Here is a 27,278-nt window from a genome sequence, read left to right as displayed (position 1 = left end):
TAACCTCCCCCTCATCTGCCTCTGGAGGGGGGCTCACCTTGTGCACCGGGAAAAAACCTCTGTGATTTTTTGAACCACATCTTCCCAACCCTCTGGGCCTTGGAGTAAGGCCTAGAGGGAAGGGAAAAATGGACCCCTACAGCAGACAGTCTTTCCCTCTTGCTCGCAGCTGGTGAGGGTGTCTTTCACCTTGGTTCCGAACAAAGAAGAACCATCAAAGGGATGCGTCAGTGAAAGAAGACTTGAAGGCCTCCGCGAAATGAAAAAGACGCATCCAGGCTTGCCTCCTAAGGGCGACTCCTGAGCTTGCTGCCCTACTCGCTCCCTCGGCTGCATATGAAATGAGCCACATGGAGGAGTTAACGATGGAATTGAGGGTAGACACCTGGGCGTTAACCGTCTGGGCCACCGCCTCAGGAACGTTACCTGCGAGAGTATCTCCTAACTCCTTGAGGAGATCTCTCTGGAGCCAAGTAAAATGAGACAGGTAGTTCAGCGACCATAAGGTAAAGGTTGCTGACGAGAGGGTACGCTTCCCGTACCGGTCCATGGTCCTAGACTCCTTGTTAGGAGGATGGACGGAGGAAGAAGTCTCGGCTAATTCCTTCTGAGTGGCCACCGCCACCACCATGACATCCACAGGGACTCCTTTGGACAAAAACTCCTTACCTGGGGGAGCAGACAGAAATTTACTGGGTCTCCTGGGTACGGGTTCCACAGAATCAGGGTTCTCCCACACCCTCCGACAAATTAAATCCAGGAGCTCGTTGAAGGGTGCGGACACCCAGGAGGTGGAGGGCTGAGCACCAAAGGCCTTCAGGAAGACCGACTCCTCCTTGGAGGGGGCTTTGGACGGCCAGTCACCTCTTTGCTTCAATATCTCCAGGATGTCGGAGAAAGAAACATTGTCAGAGGATGACTTGGGGGACCCCTCCGATTCCTCGAGGTCAGTATCTGAGGTGAGAGACTCATCCTGGGAGTCTATGTGCTTCCTCTTGCATGTTTTCTTTCTAGGGGGCTCCTCAGGCAAAAACTCTGTGGGGCCCTCAGAAACTTGGGGACCACTCGTGGGGGTATCCCTAGGCCTTGGGGCTCCGCTGTCTACAGATAGGTGGTGATCAGAGGCTCTCACCGGAGTGGTAGGAGACAGAATGACCGACCCGCATGATGTGGCTGAAGATCTGGCCAGCGCACTCCGCATGGCCTCAAAGGCTGCCCCCCCCGGAGTCCAAGGACCGGCCAGCCTCCGAGACCACGACAGGAGTCGAGGTTCCCTGAGCCGAGGCACCGAGCGGGAGACTAGGAACCGAAAGGTGTCCCGAGGTGTCCCCCTCGGGCCCAACTGAAGAATCCCGAGTCCCGAACCCCGTGGACGGCGCCGACAGGGTTGGAGCTGATGTCGGCACCGATAAGCCCAGAGGGACCATCGGAACCGACCTAGGAACATCACATGGAGTGGAGCATTCCGGCTCCGAAGACAGAGATGCGCTCGGAGGAGGAATAATTGAAGAAGGTATCGGGACGGGCTCCGGAGCCGACTGAGACGGAGCCGAGAACAATTTAGCCAAAAACCGGTGACTGAAGGAGCCTCTGTACCACCCTATCAACATCCACATCTGAAAGTGTCCTGGAGGATTTGGAGGACAGGGAGGGAGATCAGATCTCCTCTCAGGTGACACTGGTCTAGTACTGGGCGATCAGCTCCGAAGAGGTTCCAATATAATTGGAGTCGACGCCGGTTCCATCAACACCGACACTTCCTGCAGCCCCGAGGACAGTGGAGCCGAGGAGGTCGAAGCTAGTTTCATTACTTTCTCCGGTGGCTCCGAGGAGACTGAAGGAGCCGGAGATCTCTTTTTTGATTTTATGGATTTTGATTTTGAACTGGAAGCAGAATCCATGGCCTCTTCGAACGAGGGTTTCAAGAGTCCCTTCAGAATTAACTTATTCTTTCTTTCTTGGAGTACCCTGGGACTAAAAGCATGGTAGAAGCTGCAGGACTCCTGCAGGTGGATTGCTCCCAGACAATAAACGCATACTGAATGTCCATCGGTGATGGACATCTTGTAACCACACTTAGAGCACTTTTTAAAACCCGAAGGTTTGTGCTCTTTGGAATCTTTGGACATCTTGAAAATTAATCACAAATACCAATACAACAAGCAAGTCACTGCCTGACTGGAAAAACAACTACAGTCACACCAAAACACCACACCAAGCGCGGGAACAAATTTTTCCACAAACAACAGCACACACAATCCTCAGAAGGGACACACACTAAGATGACAAGGGCTAAAAACCTCTAACTAAAACGGTTTTAGACCAAACTCGCATACAGAACAAGGAAGACAGACACTAAAACCTCTAATTCAAATGGTTTTAGATAGCAAAAAACAAACACAGGGACAAGTAAGGGGACGGACTAGGTCCTCTAACTGAAATGGGCCTAGCCCATTGGAACAGCTAGTGTGATACCACAAAAAACAATCACACTACATACAGATTATACCCAAAAAACAACTAATAGAAATAGCTATTAAAATAGCTTTTGCTTGTAACAAACTCTCTCAAGAAGAAGAAGAAAAAAGGTACTTAGCCACAGCCAAGAGCGAGACCACGTCCGAGCTACACGAGCGGCAAACGAGATCTGGGGATATGGAGCAGTGCAGCATGGGATACCTTCTTAGGCCAGCCAATAGAAGACTTCGAGCTAGAAAAGTTTGGCCGAGTCGGAGCCGATAATCAGCTCCGAACCCACGGGTAAGAATGTAGGCGAGATTGGACTACATAACATCCAAAGATCAGTTCCTAACCCAACCAGTTAAGAATGAAGATGACATAAGACAACATCACATGGACTGCTTTCCATGTATAATCTTTGAAAGAGGCAGAAGACGCGAAGTCAAAGGGTGGTAAAGTTAAATTTCTCAATTTTCAGATCTCAGAGAGGAGTAATAGATTTTCTGGGGAACCTGATGTGCAAGGATGCCTTTTAGGAACTGCATGACCTCAAAGAGTGAAGAAAGAGATGGATCCATGGGAAGACAATCTGAGATGGCTGACAAATAGACCTTAATGCAAGTGTATGCTAGACCCAAAATGACCAGCTCACACACATGTTGGAGGATAAGAGGTATCCCATCCTGACAGGGATCCAATCCTCTTTTTTGGCACCAAAAAAGAAAACCTTATTCCATGTACATACATATATATATATATATATATATATATATATATATATATATATATGATTTCTAGTTGCAGGTTTTCTGGCTTCCTTTATTACCCGTGATATGTCCTCAGAATAAAGATTCCTAAAAGGAATCAAATGTTTATCAACCATACCATGAGCCTGAGAGTCTTCAGGTTTGGGTGAGTAAGAAAGCCATTCTATTGTGTCAGCAAGTCCATCCTGTCAGGTAATGTGTGGTGATTACCCTGGCTAGCTGAAAGAGAAGGGAAAAATTGTTGTTTTGGCCAAAATTGTATGACCATGAGAAATTTGGAACTGTCCTTTTGAATTTTCAGTAAAGCTTTTTGAACAAGAGGAAAGGAGGGAAATGTATGCAGGAATTTCACTTTCCAAGTGAAGGAGAATATATCAGTTGCTCAGGCTTCTTTGCAAGGAGTCCTGGAGCAAAGTATTCTGTGCTAATGGTTCAGACTGGGAACAAAAAGATTAATCTATGGTATACCCCACTAGTGGGCAATCTGTAGGAAGACCTCTCTGTTCAACATCCATTCCTGGGGGTATAACATTGATCTGATCAGGTTATCTGCCAAGCTGTTCTGTTCTGATAGAATATACACTGCTTGAAGAAAAAGTGTGTGATGAATAGCAGTGTCCCAAGCCATTACTGCTAGCCTGCACAGGTTGGATGACTTTGTTCCCCCTGTTGGTCAATGTGCCACATGACTGTTGTATTGTCTATCAGAACCTGAAGAGTTCCCAGGGACCATAGTTGATGGAAAAATTAAAGAGCCAGAATCAATATTTTTTTTTGTGTTCATATGCTTTTTCCTGTTCTTTTTGACTACAGTTTGTGTGCCTTCAATTATCTGAACAAGTTCCCCAAGCTCTGTTTGATGCATCTGTGAAGACATTTTAAAGAGGATGAGGAACTGGAAAGGGAAAGTACTATTGTGTGCACTTACCATAAATGTAGATGTTCGAGTGTATTTACTGTTGCAGTCATCACATTTGGGTTATCTGCTTGCAGTAGCCCTCAGTCGGCCTGATTAACAAAGTCTTGGGTCCTGCGTCGGTTGCTGTCTCTTCTTCCGTGACATCAGGTAGTCAGGGATATAAAACAGACAATATATATATATATATATATATATATATATATATATATATATATATATATATATATATATACACACACACACACACACACACACACACACACACACACACAAGGCTATAAAGCAAATACACCAAAAAGCTTTTAAGCATAGTAAAGGAGAGTAGAGGTCTAGCCAAAAAAAGGTCAGGGGGCTGGAGGGAGGGTAACTAGGACTGCAACAGTGAATACACTCGAACATCTACATTTATGGTAAGTGTACACAACTGTACTATGCTCTTCGTGTTTCACTGTTGCAGTCATCACATTTGGGTAGAGTCCGAAAACTAAGGATGGGAGGAGGAATTTAGATAGGATTAGGACCAGCTATAAGGCCCTGAAAGACTGCAATGGCAAAGCCAGCTCTGGATTTAGAGAAAATTGGCAAATGGTAATGCTTGGTGAAAGTATGTACAGAACTCCAGGTAGCAGCTTCTAGGATGTCCCTGGGAGGGACCCCTCTGAGAAAGGCTGTAGAGGTAGATGCAGCCCTGGTTGAATGGGATCTGATCCCCTGTGGGATAGGTTTTCCATGGTGCTTATAGCAGAAATTAATGCAATGGCCTATCCATTTAGAAATGGTTTGCTTTGAAATAGCCTTCCCCTCTGCCCTTGCAGCAAATGCCACCAGCAGTTGTTCGGATTTCCTTTGAGGTTTAGTCCTGTCCAAGTAAAATCTAAGTTGTCTGTGCACATCTAAGGAGTGCAGTATCCGTTCCCCTTTGTTCTGTGGATTAGGAAAGAAGGTTGGCAAATGAATAGACTGATTAAGAGCCACACTGGATGCCACCTTGGGCATGAAGGAGGAAATGGTTCTGAGGGACACCCTGTCCGCATGAAAGATGATGAAAGGCTCCACTGCCATAATGGCCTGTAATTCAGATACCCTTCTTGCTGAAGTGATTGGTAAAAGGAAGGCTGTTTTCCAAGAAAGGAATTTTAAATCTGCACTAGCAGCTGCCTTGAAAGGAGGTAGAGTGAGTTTCTCCAATACAAAGTTAAGGTCCCAGGTAGGAGTTGGGGCTCTCCTGGGTGGTCTTAAATTTTTGGCCCCTCTGAGGAACTGCTTGAGCAGTGGATGAGAGAAGAGGGGAGGTTCTGTGTTATAATGAGCTGAAATGGCTGAGGTGTGAATTATGATGGAGGAAAAAGAAAGAGCCTTGTTGGAGGAAAAAGAAAGAGCCTTGTGAAGCATCTCAGTTATGTACTGTAGAATCTGAGGTAAGTTGGGCGCTGCTGTGCTCATCCCTTGAGATTAGTTCCAAGCACAGAATCTTTTCCATTTTTCAGCATAAGACTTTCTTGTACTAGGCCTCCTTGCCTCTAAAACGATAACCATCACTGGTTTACTGAGGAATGGTAAAGGAGAGATTAGGTAACTAGCCAGGCTGCTAGGTTCAGGGTTTGAAGCTGAGGGTGCAGAATCTGGTTCTCCTGCTGAGATAACAGGGTAGGGGTCTGAGGCAGGTGCCATGGGGCCAACAGTGACACACTGCACAAGAGGGGGTACCAGTGTTGGCGTGGCCAGTCTGGTGCAATCAATATCGTCCTTGGTTTGTCCTGTTTAATCTTTAGTAGTACTTTGGAGAGGAGAGGCAGAGGAGGAAAGGCATAAACTGATAGTTTTTTCCAGCTGAAGGACAGAGCATCCACTTTCCAAGCTTGTTTGTGGGAAGTCCTTGTGCAAAATTTGTCTAATTGGTAGTACTGCAGGGAGGCAAACAGGTCTATATCTGGGCTCCCCAATTTGTTTGTCAACATGTTGAAAGTCTTTGGTTCCAGTTTCCACTCTTGTGGGTCCATGAGGTTTCTGCTTAGTCCGTCTGAGAGTGTTTTTAGTTTTCCTGGCAGGAACTGAGTTTGTAGATGCACTTGGTAGCTCAAGGCTGTGTTCCACAGAGCCATGGCTAGCCTGCAGAAAGGGTAAGAATGGGTACCCCCCTGCTTGTTTATGTACCACATAACAGTGGTGTCAGTCTTTACCATTAATTGTCCTGGAAGAATGTGGTCCTTGAATGTTGTCAGAGCATTCTGTACAGCTAACATTTCTTTTTGATTGATACGCAGGTGCATTTGACTTGGGTTCCATTTGTCCTGAATGCTCTTCCCTGCCAGTTGAGCCCCCCCATGCATAGTCTGATGTGTCTGTTGTTAGGGTTTGGGGGGCAGGGGGTAGAGTGAATGGCAGTCCCTTGTTTTAGTAGCAGGCCTCTGCCCACCAAAGGAACTTTAACTGTAGGCAAGGTATGATAGGAATCATTGCTTCTAGATCCTGAGAATGTTGACACCATAGGCTTTTCAGATACCATTGTAGTTTCCTCATATGCAGTCTTGCATATGGAATTAGAAGAATGCAGGAGGCCATGAACCCCAAGGCTTGCAGTATTTGCCTTGAAGATAGCAGAGTTTTTGTGCCCACTAGTTTCAAGTAGGTTGTCAAATGAATTTGTTTCGCTGGCGTGAGGAAAGCCATCTGGGAAGTTGTATTCAAGCTTGCTCCCAGGAATATAATATGTTGATAGGGTACCAGGTGTGATTTCTTTTTGTTTATGGTGTACCCCAGGCAAGTTAGCACCCTTTGTACAAAAGCCAGATGATTCAAAAGTATATCCTGGCTTTCTGCCTGAATTAGACAATCATCCAGGTATGGGTATATTTGAATATTTCTTTGGCTGCAAAATGCAATGACTGGAGCTAGGCACTTTGTGAATACCCTGGGTGCAGTAGATAAGCCAAAGGGCAGTGCAGAGAACTGATAGTGCATGTAGCCTGCCTTGAAGCGTAGGTATCTTCTGCAAGATTCCCTGATTGGAATGTGCAGGTATGCTTCCTTTAAATTGAGTGTTTCCAAACAGGCATCTTTGCCTACCACAGGAAGCAACTGGTGAAGTGTTAGCATTTTGAATTTTGGAATCACCAAAAAGGTGTTTTAAGTAGACAGGTCCAGGATAGGATGCCATGAATTGTCTTTTCTGGGTACCAGGAAAAGTCTTGAGTAGAAACCTTGTCTCTTTTCCTCTTCTGGTACAGTATGAATAGCCTTTATGCTTAAGAGAGAGAGTACTTGCTTTTGAGCCTCTGCCTACTGATTTGGGGGTAGATCTGGCCAACCGTTTGGGGTTGGTAATATGTGGAAGTGAAATCTGTATCCTTGGGAAACTATATTTAAAACCCATTTGTCCTGGGTAATGAGTTCCCAGTTTTTTGCATGTAGAGCAATCTTTCCCCCCAAAGGGGCAGTCAGTTGAGAAGTGCTTGGAAGTTTTAAAGTTAAGTCATTGAGACAGTTTACCATAGGGGGGAGTTCTACTACTCCCAGATTTGGAAGTGGGGGGCCCTCACTGCTTAGTCCTGTGCTTACACTGGGACTGAAGCCTGGGTGTTCTGCTGAATCTGGGTTTGGACTGAGAAGGCCTGGAAGAGGCAGGAAAGGACCAATTCTTAGAGGGCCAATGCCTACTAAATCTTGGATGTTGTACTTGTAAGAAATCTTTTTAACAGTTTGCATAGATTTAGTGTTTTCATCCATCTTATTAAGAGCTTCTTCTGCCTTGTTGCGAAACAGGCGGTCCTGATTTAAGAAAGCATCCAGTAATTTAGCTTTAACATGATCTGGCAAGGATTGCTCCTTAAGCCAAGCATGCCTTCTAAGTACAGACCCAGTGACAGCAGCCCTGCAAGATGCCTCTAGTGAATCAAAACCACATTGCAAAGTATGTTTTCCAACCTGTTCAGCAGAATGCATTAAATCCTGTATATCCTTATTTTCAGCACAATCAGGAATCAACATAATTTTCTGTTTAAGAACTCCAATAATATGTTGCTGCTACTTTAACATATGAAACTGGCAGTTTAAGGCCCTAATGGCCAAGGTTGCAGAAGTGTATACCTTCTTACCCCATCTATCCAGCGCCCTGGAGTCTCTATCAGAAGGGGTAGGATTTTTGGCAGTAGTAGCTTTAATGCCCTTGGGTCCCTGTGAAATAGTCTCGGGATCCACAGTAGGATTTTTAAAAAGGAACTTGTGAGAGTCAGGAACCCTGTAATATCTATCAGGTTTTCTGTGAGCAGGAGGTAAAAAGTCAGGGGCCAAGCTATATTCCGAAAAGGCATCATCAGCAATGTCTAGTACAGGAGGGATAGCTAAAGGCCTGTGCTGGGGCAGGAGTAAGAAATCCCTAAGCCTCTTTTTAGAATCAGAGAAATCCTGGCTTTCCCAACAAAAATGCTCCCTAAGAGTATGCAGGGTTTCACCAAAAGAGGAATCCTCTGGGGGGCAGAGGGAATAGAGTCCTCAACATCAGAATCCTAATAGGTATATAAGGGTAAATCCTGGTCATCAGAGGAAACAGAAATTTCAGAATCCTGGTCAGAAGTATCATAAGCAAACTCAGTCCTAGGTCTCTTAGAGGGCGAAGGTTGGCTTGCCCTGATTAAAGTAATAAGGTCTTCAGACATTCTTATCATTTGTTTTTTAGGCATGGAGGCCTGACCATGCGGTCTGGGCATCGGTTTTCTTGGCATGGTTCGAGTTTTAGGCCTTGAAGAAGAAGATGACGTTGGTTTAATATCCAAGTCAGAACGCCTGAATACACCCTCAGAAGCTGGTGCCTGCACAGCGGCTTTGGACCCATCCAAGGTAGAGACATCCACAGGTTCCACAGTTGAAGCATCTCGTGGCATTCTGGACTCTGAATGGGTCTCAGTAGAGGCCTGCGAATCTGAAGTAGTGGGTATCAGGGGCTGCGAAAGCGCCTCACTGAGTACCAGCGAACTGGCGACTGGCTTAGGCGAAGCGTTGTCGGCAGCTTTGAACCTAGCCTGTCTCTGAGATTATCTTTGCGTTTTTTCTGAATGTCGGTAGTCAGATGGCTTACCGAAGACATATCTGGATAACTGAACTGAGCACCAAAATATTTAGAAGCGAAAATATACCAACGATGGATAGTTCATTGTTTAAATAAGGCAAAAAACCAACAGCGAGGTACGTTGTGGTCAGGGCCTAGGCAAGGAATACAGTACGAATGAAAGTATTTATGAGGTATTTGCTTTCCACAAGAAATGCAATTATTTACTTTTACTGACATCGGATTAGAGAAAGAAGAAGTTTCCCCAATGGGGTACTTAGCTTTTAGTTGAAGACTTCGGTTCTGAAACTTAAAAAGAAAATTTCAGGAGTCGGCCGACCGGCAGTTGTGAACTGCTTCTGCTTCGGGCACCGCACGGTAAGAAAGACTGGGGTAATGGCGTCAGCTGCATGTTTTATATCCCTGACTACCTGACGTCACGGAAGAAGAGACAGCAACTAACGCAGGACCCAAGACTTTGTAAATCAGGCCGACTGAGGGCTACTTCAAGCAGATAACCCAAATGTGATGACTTCCACAGTGAAACACGAAGAACATTTCCTCTTTTTAAGTTCATCCGAGTGATTCACCAGAGTAGCTCTTTCTTCCTAAAAGGCAATAAAGGAATGGGGAGACAGACAATGACAGTACTGTGCCCAGATGGACTTTAGGTACCACTGAATTTTCTTAATTTGCAGTCTGGCAAATTGGATTATCTGGCTGGTGGATGTGACATATCACAGGACTCTCAAAATCTCTCTTGCAGAAGTCAAAGATAAGTATGTCAACGATAGAAAGTAGTTTATTAAGAATACAGTTTTGTCTGAAGAAAGAAAAGTCATCTTCAAAGAAGATTCAAGATAACAACTGAGGAACACCAGAAAATGAGTAGGGAGATGCTAGGCACAATTCAGAATGAAGCTTAAGTTTTGAAAGAGACAGATAATTAATTTTGAGTTCTGAAGAATTTTGTGAAGGGAAATGGCCTGAAAAAAGTGTCAGAATGCTACAACAGAGGTCATACACTTTGTGAATACTCTTGGAACACTGGCTAGCCCACACGACAAAGTAGTAAACCAGAAGTGCAAAACAAAGGCACAGAATCTCAAGAATTTCTGTGAAGATGATGGATTGGAATATACAGGTAAGCATCCTTGAGGTCCAGGACTGCCATAAAAGCTTTTGGGAAAAACAAAGGAAAAATACTGGAGAATTAGCATCTTGGATATTAGACTGTCCAAAAAGGCATCGAGGGCAGACACATCCAGGATAGAATTCCTTCTTTTTTGGGACAAGGAAAACCATGGATTATGAATCCTTTCCATTCTGATTTGGAAGAAGAGGGTCTATTACACTCTGATGCAGAAGCTCTGATAAACTAGATGCCATTAGTTCTAAGGTACCTATGGAAGTGAGCGTTGGAAAGGAAAACATTTCCATTAAAAAACTATCAGTTTTGAATGAGCTTCAAAACCCCAGTCAAGAAGACTGACATATGGTTTCTTTGGAAATTTGGAGGGGGAAAGGCTGAAGTAAACGGGTGGAGGGGATGTAGTCAGAAGTTGGAAGGTTTATCCCAGAAAAGGCCTTTTGCTCCTTTCAGATCAGATTTCGGCTTGTCCTGCCACTTCTTATGGGATTTCTGCCTTTTTATTGAGTGGATTTCTTACAATATAAAGGACCTGATTTTGAGGGGTAATTTTTCTGAAATTTTGGAACACGGGAAAGGAAAAGTTGTTTAAAATCCTGCATAACTTTACTGCTTTCTTCTGTTTTTTGAGAATCTCTGCAGAAGGGAGGGCCAAAAATGAAGTCCTTATCTAAAAGCAGCATCTAAAAGCTTTGCTTTTACATCTTCTGGTAGTTTGGAGTCTTAGCCAGCAGTACTTTCTCACCAAAGAACCAGTAGCAGCAGCCCTGAAAGAGTCATCTGTTGCTCGTCTTACGTGCATTAAGAAGACAATGAGGCTTGGGTGTTCATTTAAGTAGTTTATTGGATACAAACACATCAGGATGGAAGGCAGGAACATTGAACTTAAATGAATTATCTAACTAACCGACTAAGTACATATACGCATGCTCTATCTTTGGCTGCTCAATCAAAATGGCACTCTTGCTTGCACGTGCTCAGTACTTATATGCATGTGCCCACTAACTGGAATGCTTCTTAAAGGTATATCACACACTCAGATCTACATTCTCCCTCTTTACTGAGCTGTCTCATATTGGCAATGACATTTCAATAGGCATGCAATTATACAGACACTAATAAGGAAAACAACAATCATCTCCAGATTGCCGTGTATCTGGAACTAAGATTCAAGATGCAACCTGATCTCGTAACATAATAGTTAGGACTGGGTTTAGCAACAGAGACAGTCATTGGGGAATGTTCTGCTTGAGCAGCCTCAGGGATTTTCTCAGGAATAGAGATTGCTGACAAAATGTTCTCTGGAACAGGAACACTGGACAAGTCAATCTGAGACCTAGAGTCTTTGTCACAGGCAATATGCTGTAACACACTGGTTCGAACATTGGTACAGATGTTTCTGATTTCAACTGAATTCCATTCCTTGGGATTCCATGTACTATCTCGGCCCTTGAAACAAACTTTTCATAAATCCAATGTGATCAAAACCTTCTGACATCTACATCCTCACTCTCTCCCCTTTTTTTCAATGAACTGAGCGGTGTGCTGGTTTTATCATAGTAACACTTCTGGGACAAATGTTTCTTCAACAATTGGGCTTTCACTATGTTGTTTTAAGCGCATGGAACCAATAAATTACTGCTGATTGGTAATGCGGTTCTGGTTTATCTCGACATAAGTCTCTGGGCAGGTGAACCAAGATGATTATCACAAGGAATGTTTCTGAGATTTAACAAGTTTAGAAAAACATCGGTATTGTCATGTCTGGATTTCTCTAACAACTGTTTTGTACTTTGAACTGCATGTTCAGCCAAGCTGTTTGACTGAGGGTATTTAGGACTACTCGTAATATGAACAAAGTTCTATGGTTCTGCAAATTTCTTGAACTGCTGACTAGTAAACTGTGCACCACTGTCAGAAATAACTGTGTGGACTACCATGGACAGAAAAATGTCTCTTCAACTTAATAATGACAGTACTGGAAGTTAGGTTAGGAAGTAGGTCAATTTCGAACCAATATGAGTAAGAGTCTACTAACACCAAGTAGTGTTGACCATTCCACTCAAAGATATCTGTGGCTACTGTTGACCAAGGTAGTTCAGGAGTCTTGCTTAACTTAAGGGGTTCTTTTTGTTGGTGCAGCTTTGTACTATTACATACTGAACAAGATGAAAGTACTTTCTCTATATCTCTTGACATAAAAGGTCAAAATACTAGACCTCTCGCCCTTCTTTTGGTAAAATCGGATCCTAGGTGGCCACAATGCAAAATCTTAATGTACTCTTGTTGCAAGGAAATGGGAACAATCACTTTAGGACTTTTCATGATGATACCATTGTCAGAAAAAATCTCAACTCTGTATGGAAAATACTGCTGCACTTCCACTGGTAAACAAGAATGTTTGGAAGGCCATCCTCGGCTGATAAAATGGTTGACCTTCTGGAGAACTGGATCTGAAGCTGTGTGAGTTCTGAGCTCATCAAGACATGTGGAAGAAACATTTCTCACTTCCATGATCTCAAAATCAAGTTGCTCATTGTTATGCTGTTCTGTGGTTTGTCTGGGCAATCTGGGTAACGTATCAGCAAGATAAAGAAGTTTGCCTTTTGTGTAAACAAGATTGAAATTGTACTTCTGCAATTTGAGCATCATGCATTGTAATCTGGCAGGAGCTGTATGTATAGGCTTTTTCAGAATAATAACTAAAGGTTGGTGATCAGTTTTCATCTGGATAGGTCGACCATAAATATAATCATGCAACTTTGAATATACAAACACAATTGCCAAAAGCTCTTTCTCAATCTGGGCATACTGCATCTTGGTTTGGGTAAGAGATCTCGATACATAGGCTACTGGTCTGCCCTCTTGAAGAATAACTGCACCTAAACCAAACTTAGAAGCATCACAGGAAAGAGTAACTGGTTTGTGAACATCATAGAAGATGAGAGTCGGTGGACTAGCAATTTTCTGTTTCAGGACATCAAATACTCCTTGGTACTGTTCTGACCATGACCAAATTACATCTTTGCACGTCAGTTCTCTTAGCAGTGTTGAAAGTTGGCTTAAATCTGGAATGAATTGCCTAGATAGTTAACCATGCCAAAAACGTTGGAGGGCTTAAACATTGTCTGGAGCTAGGATCTTGAGAATTGCTGTTTGCTTGGAAGGATCTGGTCATAAGCCTGAACTGATAAACAAGTGACCAAAATAATTCACTTCTCGTAGCCTGAATTTGCACTTCTGAGGATTCAGCTTAAGATTCACTTTACATGCTCTTTCCAGAAATTTCTTGAGGTTTCTGTCATGTTCAACTTCACCATTGCCTCCTTCTAGAATATCATCTACTGTAATAGCACATGGATAGCCTGAAAAAAAAATGCCCCATCGCATGCTGAAAGACTTCCAATGGCATTCTCAGAAATCTGTATCTTCTAAATGGTGTACTTTTCTGTCAAGCAAAATTTTCCAAAATGAGCTCTTTGCATCTAAGACACAAAAAACAGTGACATTTGGCACGAGGGCAGCAACCTCTTCAACTGTGTACATTAGATGATGAGGCCTTTTTACTGCTTTGCTCAGATCTCTTGGATCAATGCATATTCTAATATCATCTGAGCTTTTCTTATGAGCTACTACCATGGAGGATACCCATTCAGTAGGTTCTTCTACTGGACAAATTATTCCTAGCTGCACCATTTTGTCTAGCTCGGCTTTGACTCTGGTCTGCATAGCTACTGGAGCTTTCCATGCTGGTCTGACAATTGGGATGACCTCTGGGTCTAACGTCATAGAGTACACAACTGGTAGTTTGCCTAGTTTGTCTGCAAAGATATCAACATACTCAGAAAAAAAATGGTTTGGGCAAAATTTGAGCTGTTGTCATGCAGGCTTACATGGTGTACTTCTTTATTAAATGAAAGCAGTCCCATTTTCAAACAGTCTCTGAGACCTAATAATGACTGTGCGCATCTCTTAACTACATAAAACTGCAAATCATAGCTGTTCCCAGCAGAGTAACATGAAATCATTGATGAGCCTTCACTTTGAATCTCTTCACCACTATAAGCAACAATCTTTCCACACTTTGTCAAATCAAGTTGTCCTGTAGCTTTTACTCTAGCAAATGTTTCTGCTGACATAACATTGCACTTTGAGCCAGTATCTACTTTGAGCTCTACGGGACTCTCATTAATCCAAACAGTACAAAAGATTTCGTTCTTTGCCCACAGATCTACTGCAGTAGCTGTTTCACCAAGCACAGATACACCATTAGCATAAAAAGTAGGGTTGCAGCTTTCTAATTAATCAACTTGCCTCTTGGAATGCCCTCTTTTAATAAAAGAATGTGAGTTATTTGATTTACAAACCTTATGAAACGATTCCACTTATTGCAAGAATGACACTGCTGATCAAAAGCTAAGCACTTTTCTCATTTGGGTTCATGATTACCACCACAATTGTGACAATTGACTATGAGGTTTGCTATGGGTTTTGCTGAGCCACCCATGTGCTTTGCTGCATGCACCTTAAGTCTTACTGAAGTAGCTCTGGGTTTTACTGAAGTGGCCCTGCCCTTAGACCTGTATCTCTTAACCTCATGCTGCATGCTATCTACATGACCTGTAGAAGGTACTGGAAGGCTTGCTTTCTCATTTGTAAGCATACTTGCATGCCTTTCTGTAAGATCGTATATCTGATAAATCCCAATGGCCTTATTTAATGTCAAATCACTGTCTCAAAGCAAATCTTTCTCACTGTGTCATTATTAATACCACACACAAACCTGTCCTTTATCAACTCATCCCTTAAATCACCAAATCTGCATGTTTTAGTCTTATTTCTCAAGTCAGATATATATGCAGCAAATGTTTCCCCAGGCTTTTGATCCCTTGTGTAAAATAAATGCCTTTCCATTTTAATATTTGTTTGGGGGTTACACATTTCTCTAACTTTACGTTTTAAGCACTCAGGGTCTTCCTGCGTTTCAGCCAGTACCCCAATATGGCGGTCTCCCCCCTCCCCTGCAAACACAGCAGGTGCATGCACAATTGAATGCTTTCTTTCAATGGCCTCTGAACCAGCTAAATTAAGTAGAATAAATGCTTCTGCATGTGTGTCTTTGTCAGAAAAATCAGCCTGTATGAAAATATATTCCTTCTCAAACACTCTCCAATTTTCTGCAATACTGTTACCAAACACAAGCAGTGAGGGTCTGCAAAATCCTTCTACCATGCCCACAGATTATAGTAAAACACAATGCAATCTTGGCCCTTGCAATTATGCACAAACATTCATACATACCAGGCACTTGTAATAATATTCAAATGCATAATAAACTCTTCAAAAGACTGTACTCTGCAAAATATTCTTTGAAATAACTGTACTTTGTGAAATAACTGCACTATAATACTGCACACACTTGCAAACACTTTGCACACTTTGAATACTTTGAATAGCTTTAGTTAATGTGGAAAAAGTAGTACATAGCGAAGGTTTTCCCTTTTCTATACATTTTATGAAATTCAGATATTGTTTCAAATGTTTTCATAATTATTTTGAATATTTTTATTAATATGTTGGAGTTTCGGACATTTTGTTTAATAAGAAATCCATTTTGAGTGTTCTGAGTGCTTTGTTTTATATTTGTAGCGAAATAAATCATTTAAGCGAGTTTTAGTACCTGGAATTTGTTTCTGACCTGTTTTGCTGTCGTTTGAGCAGCTGAGATGATCCACTCCTAAATATTCCTCCAACCTTAACCAGTTGCCTCATGGCTGTGACTCTGGATCACATTCTGAAACCATGTCACTTGTCTTATGTGCATTAAGAAAACGATGAGGCCTGGGTGTTCGTTTAAGTAGTTTATTGCATACAAACACATCAGGATTGAAGTCAGGAACACCTGAACTTTAACTAACTGAATGACAATATACATGCATGCTCTCGCTCTGGCTGCTGACTCAGAATGGCACTCTTGCTTGCACGTGCTCAGTACTTATATGCATATGCCCACTGAACTGAATGCTTCTTAAAGGTATATCACATACTCTGATCTACATCATCTACCACATCATTACGTATACTTAACAGAATGGAGTGCAACTTGAGTGACAGAAGAAATCATGCTTTGCACTGTACTTTTCAAGTCACTGTCAGGGATATTAGACATAAGTTTATTCATGTCAAAATAAATAGAGGGCACATTCTCATGTGTGTCTGATAATTAAAAGCATGTAGCTGACTTATATACTTTTTTCCCATAGCTAATTATAACTACAATCCCTGTCATTTTGGAGAGCATTTGAAGATGGGAAGGGCTTAGATGGTTTGTCAGAATCTGTGGAGAAAAAACAGTGTCAGAAATTAGTTTTTGTACAGGTACTTGTGTGTGCCAAGGATTCTGTAATATCTGTCAGGTTTTTAAGGTGCAGGTGGTTGTGACTCAGGAATTAGGGAAGTTGAAAGAACAATATCTTCTAAAGCTTCAAGAAGAAGAGGAACAGGAGAAGGTTTTGGCACTTCCATATCTGAGAAGTTGTATTATTATCTCTTTTGGGATTCAGAGAGCTACTTACCCTCCTAGTAAAAATGTCGCATCATCTTCTGAATTATTTCTCCAAAGGACAGCTCCTCCTAAAATTTTAATTATTTTCAGATTCATACACCAAAAAGGAAAAAGCTCTCAAGAGCACTGGAAAGCCCGAAATGCAAAGTAGTAAAATGAAAGTGTAATTCCAAGGCACAGAATCTTAAAAATTTCTAGTGATATGGATGGATGGGAATATAAAGGCAAGCATCCTTGAGATCCAAGGTAACCACAAAAACTTTTGGAAGAATCAAACAAAAAATATTTTGGAATCTTTAAAAGGGTATTCAGGTTAGAGAGATACAGAATTAGTTTCCTGGTAACTACGTTTCTTGGAACCAGGGAAAACAATGAGCAGAGGCTCCTTCCTTTTTGATGTGGAGTAACAGGTGTTATTATCTTCTGGACTAGAGGGTTTGTAATGACTGGAGAAACCAGATGTTATTGGTTTGGGGGTACTTGTGCAATTGCATGTTGAACAGAAAGAAAATGTAATTGTAGTGTACATGCTTTCCGAATGATTTTCAAAACTCAAGAATCTGTTGTGACTGTTTTCCAGGGGGGAAGTCAAAACAGAAAGTTTGCTGGAGGGAGATAAACTGAGGTGAGGGAACTCCATCCTGAAGAAAGAAACAGATAAAGTAATGTCTTTTTCTGTTTTTTTGGGTTTCTTTTCAAGTTGTGAAGATATGTCTGAGATGGGATCTTCTGACTGCACAGTGACTCATGCTAAAGTCTGTAAGTCCTTATTTTCTAAATATATTTTTGAAAAAGACAGACAACTTCTAAGGGTCTTCAGGGTAAAAGTCTTACAAATAGAGGAGTCCTTAGTGTTACGATCAGGTGCACGGTAGAAAAGACACTGGCTATACCTATCCTTATATGGAATCTGCATGCCAGAGACATGTGCCTCTCTTAGATAACATGAACAAAGTTCATAAGTCCGAAAGTTCAAAATTGAGGAAGGGTCCCCAATGGGTTACTTAGTTTTACTTTATGATGGCAATTGGATCCTTTAGTACAGACGACAGACCAAGCTTGAGATTGGCAGCAAGAAAGGTAAGAATATTTTTATGTTTTTAGGTCCCATAAGTACTGACACATAGTCTAAGGTCAGATGTATGAAGCATTAGAAATAAACAGCTAAGCTTTGGAATACTGACCAGATGTATGGCATCCTTGGCGGGATTCGTCCCACCTATCAGCGTTATTGTAACCGTGATCAAGAGATGAAAATCAATTGGTCTCATCACACTTTCTCGCGTCATCATCATTACCCTTTCTGCAAAACTTGAATAAACCGAGGCCAGGATTTATGAATAACCATGTGTCCCTTAGGATTGTTATGTCAAGTGTAATTACGATCCATAAGAATCCTTGCCTTCAGTTCTGCATTCCTCTGTTGCTGCTACATTAAGGGCAAGCAAAGTATGCTTAGCAGGTGGAGTTGTATAATTCACAGACTGGGCTGTTCTTTGTAGAATGTTTGGCACAGCCTGCTTAAAAAGGTGGCATACAAGCACTCCTACATAAGAAGTGACCCATCACAATTTGGTTATTGCTTACAGGCACTGATTCAAGCACAAAAATTAGATGACAGGTAGTATCCACCCCAACCTGTCTCCCTGTGCACTAAAATAAATCAGTGCTCTAACTCCCCCATCCAGTAGTAGTGCCTGACTGGCAGCTAGCAGAAGCCACAACTCTAAATTTGCCATGTATCCTGATGGCACTCAGGGTACCATCTTTACCTCTTCCTGTCAGAATTCAGTGACTCATCATAATGGCATTCAGAGCACCCTGTGTCCCTCTTCCTATCAGCAGTCAGTGATTCCCAGTTCACTTCTACACAGCTTGATGGCAACGTAAGTCACCACCAATACCCCACCTCCCATCCTGACAAGCATTAGTGTCAGCCTCCCTGCCTGTCTATCCTGTAAGTGACCTGTTTCCTCTTCTAAATGCATTTCAATAATCAAAGTCTATGACATACCCAAACTGTGTGACATTAGTTGGATTTCCCATGAAATAGTGGGTCAGAAAATGGTCCTACACTCAGTGAAGCCTACCTGTGCCTTTTCAATCAATTCATACTCTCCACCCACATGCTCCATGGTCTAGCTAGCCAGCATACTCCATTCTAGGTATCCGATCTCTGATACTTCTATGATGATGCTAATTTAGTGCACAAATAAACTATACCACTTTAATGTTTTGGGTGCACCTCACTTGATGTGCTATGCTAAACATTTATCTTGAAACTGGAGTAAACTGATTCATTCATGAATCCATCCCACAGAGCTGAAAATCAGGCTATAACTGTGAATATTCACTGTTAAATCTTTTTTTTCTTTTGAGATGGATAATACTAACAATGCATCTAAATATGTTACAGATACTCACATAAATAGAAGACATTTGTTAATCCCTTCAATCTCGTACAGACTGCCTGTTTCAGAGCCTCCTTCTTCAGCCTGCAACAAGCCTGAAAAAATACAGGAACGTGTGATTAAGATCCAGCATCACTGCATGCATAATTAGAGAAAACACAACAGCCACAGAAATTGAGACAAAGATTAAGAAAAGCTCCTAACTGAAAAACCCCAGGTGCAGACACAGTACCTAACTTCTGGCTAAAACTATTAACGTCTTTACACAAAGAATTACTTATATTCACATCCCGAACAGACAATAAATCAGTTAACAACAGTACTCACTTAAGAGTTAACCTGCAATCCGTCCTAAAAACTATAGACCAATAACCTGCCTCCAGACAATATAAAGCTACATACCAAAACTGATGCAAATAGAGTTTATAATCATTTAGAAAAAAATTCATTTACAGCAATATGAAACAAAGTGTAATTTTCTGTTAAATAAAGCCATAACAGAGAATGTAAAGAGAGGAAGAATCTAGGTATGACATGGATATATTACAAAAAAAACTTTTGAAAGTGTTCCACATTTACAGATAAAAGAGTGCTTACAGATGTATAAGACACAATTACATTATAGTGACCATAAAACAGTAGCAAACCTCTATACAGCTAAGCCATGATAAAGCAAAATTATCCTAAGGATAAAAATTCAAAGGGGGATACGCCAGGGTAATTCTCGGTCACTGCTGCTTTTTTGCCTTGACTTTAACCCTCATGGTTACAATTTGACTCCCAGAAATCAACCTTGTTTAAAGACATCTCATCAACTTTTTGTGGATGATTTAAAACTGTATATATTTCATCAGATAAGGAATTGAAAGCACAACTACAAATGGTTTAAACTTTTTCAGATGATATAATAATGTCATTTGGTCTTGACAAATGTGCAAAAGTAACATTTACAACAGGAAAGCTGCAGCACCAAGAAAATATTAATCTGAAACAGGAATGTGATAAAAAAGAACCTATGCAGGAGGAAGTTTACAAATATTTGATAACAGATAAAGGATCGACACTAAAAACTAAACAAATAAGAAAAAAACTCAGTAAAGAATACTTCAGAAGACTAAAACTAACATTGAAAACTGCCTTGACATCTGGGAATAAAGTCCGAGCTATAAGCCAGTTTGCCCTTCCTGTTCTAACTTAACAGTTTTGGGGTGAATAACTGACCCCAAAAGTACTGGATCAGTTGGACATAAAAACATAAAAAAATAATTCATACTTCTCAAATGATAAATAAAAATCAGTGTATATCAATATTATATCTTCTTCATTCTGAAGGAGATATATGGGCTTCTTCAAAATTGATAAAATATATAGATTTGCAGTCATGGGACTGCTTACATTTTGCTGACCTCACCAGATCCAAATATAGTGAAAGTTTTAGAACATGAGGAAAAAAGTCTAAGATGACATCCTTACGTTTAGCAGAAGTGTTTTGGTGTGAAGTGGGAATGGAAATCAATCTAGAAGGCAAAAATCAAACTGCAACTGTGCAAAAAACAAAAGAAAGAATATAAGGAAAAGGATCAGATGAAACGATAAGAAAATATGAAATTCCATAAATATAGTGGCAAGTAAAGAGATTTCTTGGGAGCATCCTCATGTTGACCAAGACTTGACACAAGAATGATTAAGGAGAGGTAAACTGAAACCAAAAGATGAAAGATAAACGAGGACGGCTCAGGATAGTGGACTAAATAAACATAGGTTTACAACGTCCATTCAACATGTGACAGAAAAAAGAAATTATGTACTTACCATAACGTTCCATCTATATTGTCCATTTGCATTCTTCCTCAACCATTGGGTTTGGATCAGAACCTCGGATCCAACTCGGCCGTTACTAATTGAAACTCTTGAACTCCTTCCAACCCATAATACACCAACCTCTAACATACCTCAGATCTTGTTTGCTAGATGATAAAATTAATAGATATTAAAATAATGTTCCTAACAAAGGACACTGATATCTGGAGCTCCATGCAAGACACTATGGTCTCTTAATAGAATCTCATTCTTCCAGATGTCCATCCTGACAAAGTTTGGGGGGTTGGTGGCTGGGGAGCTGAGGAAGAATTAAAATGGACAACACAGATGGAACATTATGGTAAGTACATAACTTCTTTATTTCTTGTCAATTTTCATTCCTCAACCATAGGGACAGAGTCCCCAGGTACTTGATATTCCGGGATGACTTCCAATAAAAACCAAGAAGAAACTGTTCCAGGTACAAGAATCCATTTATTCAGCACTTTGGTCAGCCTCAATCAGCTGACTGATCACTTAAATGAAATGTGTGCACAGAGGTGTTTTTTACAGTACAATGGTGCTTTTAATGAACATTACAGTTTTAAACAAGACTAATTTTAAGTCGTGTGACTGTTTTTTTTTTATATAAAATGGCTCTGTTTCATTGAGTTTCTTATTCTGATGAAGTCAGCTGATTGAGGTTGACAAAAGCGGTCAATAAACGGATTCTTGTACATGGAACAGTTTCTTCTTGGTTTTTATTGGAAGTCTGTTTTTGGTTCTTGGTTTTTGTGGGATATTCCGGGATGACTCTAAGGATGGATATTGATGAGTACAATTGAACCAAAGGCTACTCTTCCCATCAAGACCAGATCCAATTTGTAATGAGTAATAAAAGTATGAGGATTAGCCCAAGTAGCAGCTGCACATATGTCATCCATGGAATGACTGGATAAGAGTACTGATGAGATTGCCATAGATCTAGCAGAGTGAGCTCTTAAAGGTTTTGGTAATGAAATGCCCAATTTATTATAGGCAAAGGCTATGCAGTCCATAATCCACCTTGCCAATGTTACCTTTGTAACAGATTTGCCTAATTTGTTATCTGCAATGGATATAAATAACTGATCGGGTTTTCTAATGTCTTTTGTTCTGTGCAAAGTAGAAATGCAACTGTCTATGGACATCCAGCAAATGTAATATATTGTCACCTTTGTTTTCAAATTTTGGAAAGGAAACAGGCAAGTTAACAGACTGATCAATACTGAATTCTGACACCACCTTAGGAAGGAAGGAAGGATTGGTTTTAAACGACAATCTATCCTCATGGAAAAGAAAGTAAGGAGGATTACAGGACAATGCTTAAAGTTCTGAAATCCTCCTAGCAGAGGTGATAGCCACTAAAATTATTGTCTTCCAAGTCAGAAATTTAAGAACTCATTTTCCTGCTGGTTCAAAGGGGGAATGGATTAAAGCTTGCAATACAAGATTCAAATCTCATGGAGGAGTAGGAGCTTTATAAGGTGGTCTAAGTAAAATAGTACCTTTTAGAAAAGCCTTGCATATCTCAGTAGAGGCTAAAGAAGAATTGTCAACTCCTACATGAAAGTTAGAGTTTGCTGCCAACTGGACTTATATTAGAGGAGCTAGCTCCCTCATTAAAAATTTCTGCCAAAAACTCTAAGACACTTTGTTTATGGGCAGAAAATGGATTTATATGTTTTTGATGCACCCAACAAACAAACCAGTTCCACTTACTCTTGTAGATTTTCCCAGTGGAAGCTTTATGGGAAGACAAAAGTATATGCTGGACAGGGGACATGAGCATAGGTTGGCTATTAATGGAAGTGGAGAAACCACGCTGTTAGCTTGAGGTTTGAGGTGCCCAGATGAATCATTTCTGTCGGATGAGACAGTAGATCAGGAATTGGATCCAGAATCCAAGGTGGGTAAAGAAGATAAGGCCTAAGGAAGGGGAACCAAACCTTTCACGGCCAGTAAGGTGCAAAGAGGATGCCTTTGCTCTTCAACCTTGCAGCTTTCTGTAAGAATATGGGAATCAATGGGGTTGGTGGATAAGCACAGAGAAGACCATTGGGCCAGTCATGGAACAGAGCATCCCTCAGTGATTCCCCATTGGGGGTATTAGGGCAAAACACCTGCTGCACTTGTTGTTTAGGGAAAATGCAAAAAGTTCGCAGCAAGGCTGTCCCCACTGATGGAAGACTGCTGCCATCATTTTTTTTGTCATGAGACCACTTGTGGGGTAGTAGAATGGACCTGCTCAATTTGTCTGCTGTCACTTTGGACTTCCCTGGAATGTGCATTGCTATCAGAAAATGGTTGGATCAAATTGCCCACTGCCACACTCTGAGTGCTTCTTGACACAAGGGATAAGACCAGATTCCTCCTTGTTTGTTGATGTACCAAACTACTGACATATAGTCCATTTGGATCGCAATTGTCCCCATAGGTAGAGCATCCAGAAAAGCTTGTAACGCTACAAACATTGCTGTCATCTCCAGGACATTTATGTGCAAATCGGCCTCTTTGGGTTACCAAGTGTCTGGGATGCGTCCATGGTTACTATGACCCTGGGTTGAGGGAGAATGAACAGATGGCCTTGTAAAAGTTGATCTGATCTTATCCACCACCAAAGGTACTTCTTGCATGCCTGTGTGATCCTTATTTGAAATGACATCTGTTGATAAAGACTTGACAACTGGGATGCTAGCATCCACTGAAGAATTCTCATATATGACATCTTGCTAGGGGAACAAGAATTATGGCCACTGACATTGACCCCAAGACTTGAAGAATCAATCAGGCTGAAATTTTGGTGTTGTGAAACATTTTTGTGACTTGGAATCTTAATGTTTGTACTCTGCTTAGAGGAAGTGAAACTGTTGCAGATACTTTATTGAAATTTGCCCCTATGAATTCCAGTGTTTGAGACAGCTGCAACTAAGATTTGTTGCAATTTATTATAATTCCCTGAGGGCAGCAAGTTTGGAGTACCTTGTATCTCTCTATGATTAGATATCTGGTTGGAGCAGTAATGAGCCAGTTGTCTAAATACAGAAACACTTGGAATCCCTGCAGTCTCAAGTGAGCTGCCACCACTGCCATGCATTTGGTGAACACCCTGGGAGCTGTGGTAAGACCAAAGGGCAGGGCTCAGAACCGGTAATGAATGACTCCCAGCTGGAAGCGTAAAAAAATGTCTGGACTGCCTGTTCATTTTTATGTGATAGTATGCCTTTTGAAGGTCTATCGATCACATCCAATCGTCCTTGCCTAGAAATGGCAGGATGGACTGAACTATGACCATCTGAAACTCAGAGTGTCGAACTGACTTGTTCAAGTTGCTGAGATTTGGAACTGGTCTCCAATCCCCTCTTTTCTTTGGCACTAAAAAGAATGTTGAATAAATTCAGAATCCTTTCTGGTCTGGTGGGACCTCTTGGATGACTCTATTTTCCTAGCCGCTTTTGTATTGCCAGTGCTGCTGCTTTCCTCTGGCTGGGTGGAACATCGGGAAATTTTGTGAGGATGGCGGTGGCAGGGAAAAGGGAATTATAATCTTCTGTCATATCAAGCCAGGATGTCTGGTGCAGGGATAAATGACCCCCTGATTGCCTCCAGAGGGGGACAATTGGGCCTCTTTTCAGGAATGCTGATAGGATCTGTCAAACTACATGTCTCTAGACCCTTGATTTTGCAGGCCACCTCTGTTGTGTGGGTGGCATATTCCATTAGAGTTCTCCCCACTGCCTCTGGAGGAACATTCTCCATGTGAGTCTTGGAAAGGACCCTAGATTTTCTGAACCACATTTTTCGTCCCCCTCATTTGATTTCTAGAGAAGGTTTTTTGAAGGGTCAAAAAAAGTAATCCTACAGAAGAGTTTTTCCACTTTTTTTACACCTGGAGTGTGTGTCCTTCACCTTGGGGCCAAATAAGGAAGATCCATTAAAGGCAGCACTAACAAAGGAAGACTTGTAAGGCTCTGCAAAGTCAAACAAGTGCATCCAGGTATGTCTCCTTATTGAGATGCCTGAACCCACTGCCCTTGAGGTACCCTCAGCTGCATGAGAGATAAGCCTCACAGACAAATTTGAGATACACTGAAGGGTTGCCAACTGCGAGGCTACTGAAGCTTGAGCCTCTGCAGCAGTGGTCTCCAAAGAGTATTTGACAGCTCCCTTATCAGATCTCTTAGCAATCTAATAAAATGTTCCAAATAATTCAGTGACCTAAGAGCAAAGGTTGCAGAAGCACAGACATGCTTCCTAAATCTGTCCAAATTCCTGGCCTCTCTATGAGGGGGATTGACAGTGGAACTTTGTTCTGCAAGTTCCTTCTTCATGGCCGCTGCCATAACCACAGCATCTACTGGTCCTCCTTTGCTCCAGTATTCTCTTCCTGTCAGAGATGCCAGAATTCAGTCTGGTCTCTTGGGATAGGTTCAACTGTATCAGGTTCCTTCAGTGCCCACTGAGAAACCAAATCAATGAGCTACCCAGAAGGTAGGTGGACAAGATCCAAATGCGTCCAGAAACACTGATTCCTCTGGAGAAGGATTTTGGGAGGGCCAGCCACCCTGTTGCTTGAGGGTCTCTAGAATGTCTCCAAATGAGATGTCTTCAGGTGGTGATCTAGGGTATCCTTCCCGTTCATCAAAATCAGTGTCTTCTGTGATAGATTCCAGCGGGGAATCCAGGTGCCTCCTTTTGCACTTTCTTTTCTGGGGAACTTCCTCAGTGGGATGTTTCGGGGAAGTGTCAGAAGAGACAGCGATACCCTGCTGGGTAGTCTGGAGAGTTTGGACTGCCTGTCCCTGTGGAGTCGAATGTCAAGGCTCACAGCACAGAGACATATGAAATGTCATGCGAGAACACTCTCTCTACTACCTCAAAGGCAGACCGTCCTGGGGAGAAGGAAGCCAATGGAGACGGGAAGAGATGATTCTGTCTCATCATCTCCATCTGCCCTGAAGGCAATCTATCCAAAGCAGAAGTTGAACCCAAGCTGTCCAGGGCCAAGGCTCCAAGGGGCAGAGACGACTCCAAAAACTTTGGAGTTGACTCCAACACCTCGGATCCGACCGGGATGCTTCAGCTCCGTGAGCCACTTGGCTCCAAACTCATCAGAGCCGGGGAGCTCAAAGAAAATCTTTGGCACTGAGGACACCACTATCATTGGATTTGATCCATGCAGTCTCTGCAAACTCAGATCCAAAGACTTCAAAACAAAATGTCAAATTGGAGAAGGAGCTGGTAATGGAAGGGTAGAGCTGGTTAAGGCTTCCTGATCCAAGGGGGTAGGACCTGGGAGAACCTCCATCTAAATCTGTGCCGAAAGAAACTTACTCACAATTCTATCCACGCTGGCTCTGGTAAGACTCCTGGAAGAACGAGATGAAGCAATAGATAGTGACTAGGATCACCTCCTCTTAAGGAAGGCAGATGGGACCCGAGAAGGCACTGGGCCTACAGAGGACAAGTATTGGATCTGAGGAGCTACTTTAGTATCTAAAGTAGTCGGATCCAAGACATTCTAGGTGATGCTGTGGCAGTCTTGGAGCAACACAGCTTTGGATCCAACTTAGACTTTTTGTGTGGCAGCTCCATAGAAGACAGAGTTGAAGAACTTGACTTTTTTGGGGACTTTTTTGGAGCATCCTTAGAAGCTACCTTAGGGGGGTGAGCACCAGATATGGCTTTAGAAAAAGTAATAGGCAGTAATCATTTTAAAATTAATTTATTTTTATAATGTACTATAACTTGCAGATTAAAACTCTGGCAAATACTGCATTCCACATTAAGATGTTCTGGGCCTAAACAATAGACGCAGAGATCATGAGTGTCAGAACAAGGTAACTTATGGCCACATTTCTTATATTTCTTAAACCCCTTTTCAGACATGATGAAAGAAGCTAGAATAGCAAAAGACAACAGAATTTTTTTTTTTTTTGGAAAAGATAAGGAGGAATAAAAATGCATGAGAAAGGCACCATCTCCTTAAACTATTTATTTACGTATATATATATATATATATATATATATATATATATATATATATATGTATGTATGGATCAGTGTCATTTCAATGAAAATCCATTTCGTCGAAAATTCTGACTTAGGGTCCAAATAGCCGAA

The 27,278-nt window shown here is 41.8% G+C and overlaps 1 protein-coding gene across 3 annotated transcripts in view; it reads right to left on the bottom strand.

The window, feature by feature from the left end:
• The window catches only part of CACNA1S (calcium voltage-gated channel subunit alpha1 S), a 3,469,037-nt gene that overhangs the window by 2,443,068 nt on the left and 998,691 nt on the right, over nucleotides 1–27,278 (bottom strand). For all 3 annotated transcript variants that reach the window (XM_044076603.1, XM_044076604.1, XM_044076605.1), the window contains one exon: nucleotides 19,330–19,411. In XM_044076603.1, the coding sequence (XP_043932538.1) occupies nucleotides 19,330–19,411 (82 nt within the window). The remainder of the gene's footprint in view (nucleotides 1–19,329; nucleotides 19,412–27,278) is intronic.

Source organism: Protopterus annectens, chromosome 7.part0, assembly GCF_019279795.1.
Source record: "Protopterus annectens isolate FY-2018-M chromosome 7.part0, PAN1.0, whole genome shotgun sequence".
In the NCBI taxonomy this organism is placed as follows: Eukaryota; Metazoa; Chordata; order Ceratodontiformes; family Protopteridae; genus Protopterus; species Protopterus annectens.
This window is presented reverse-complemented; position numbering and strand designations above follow the sequence as displayed.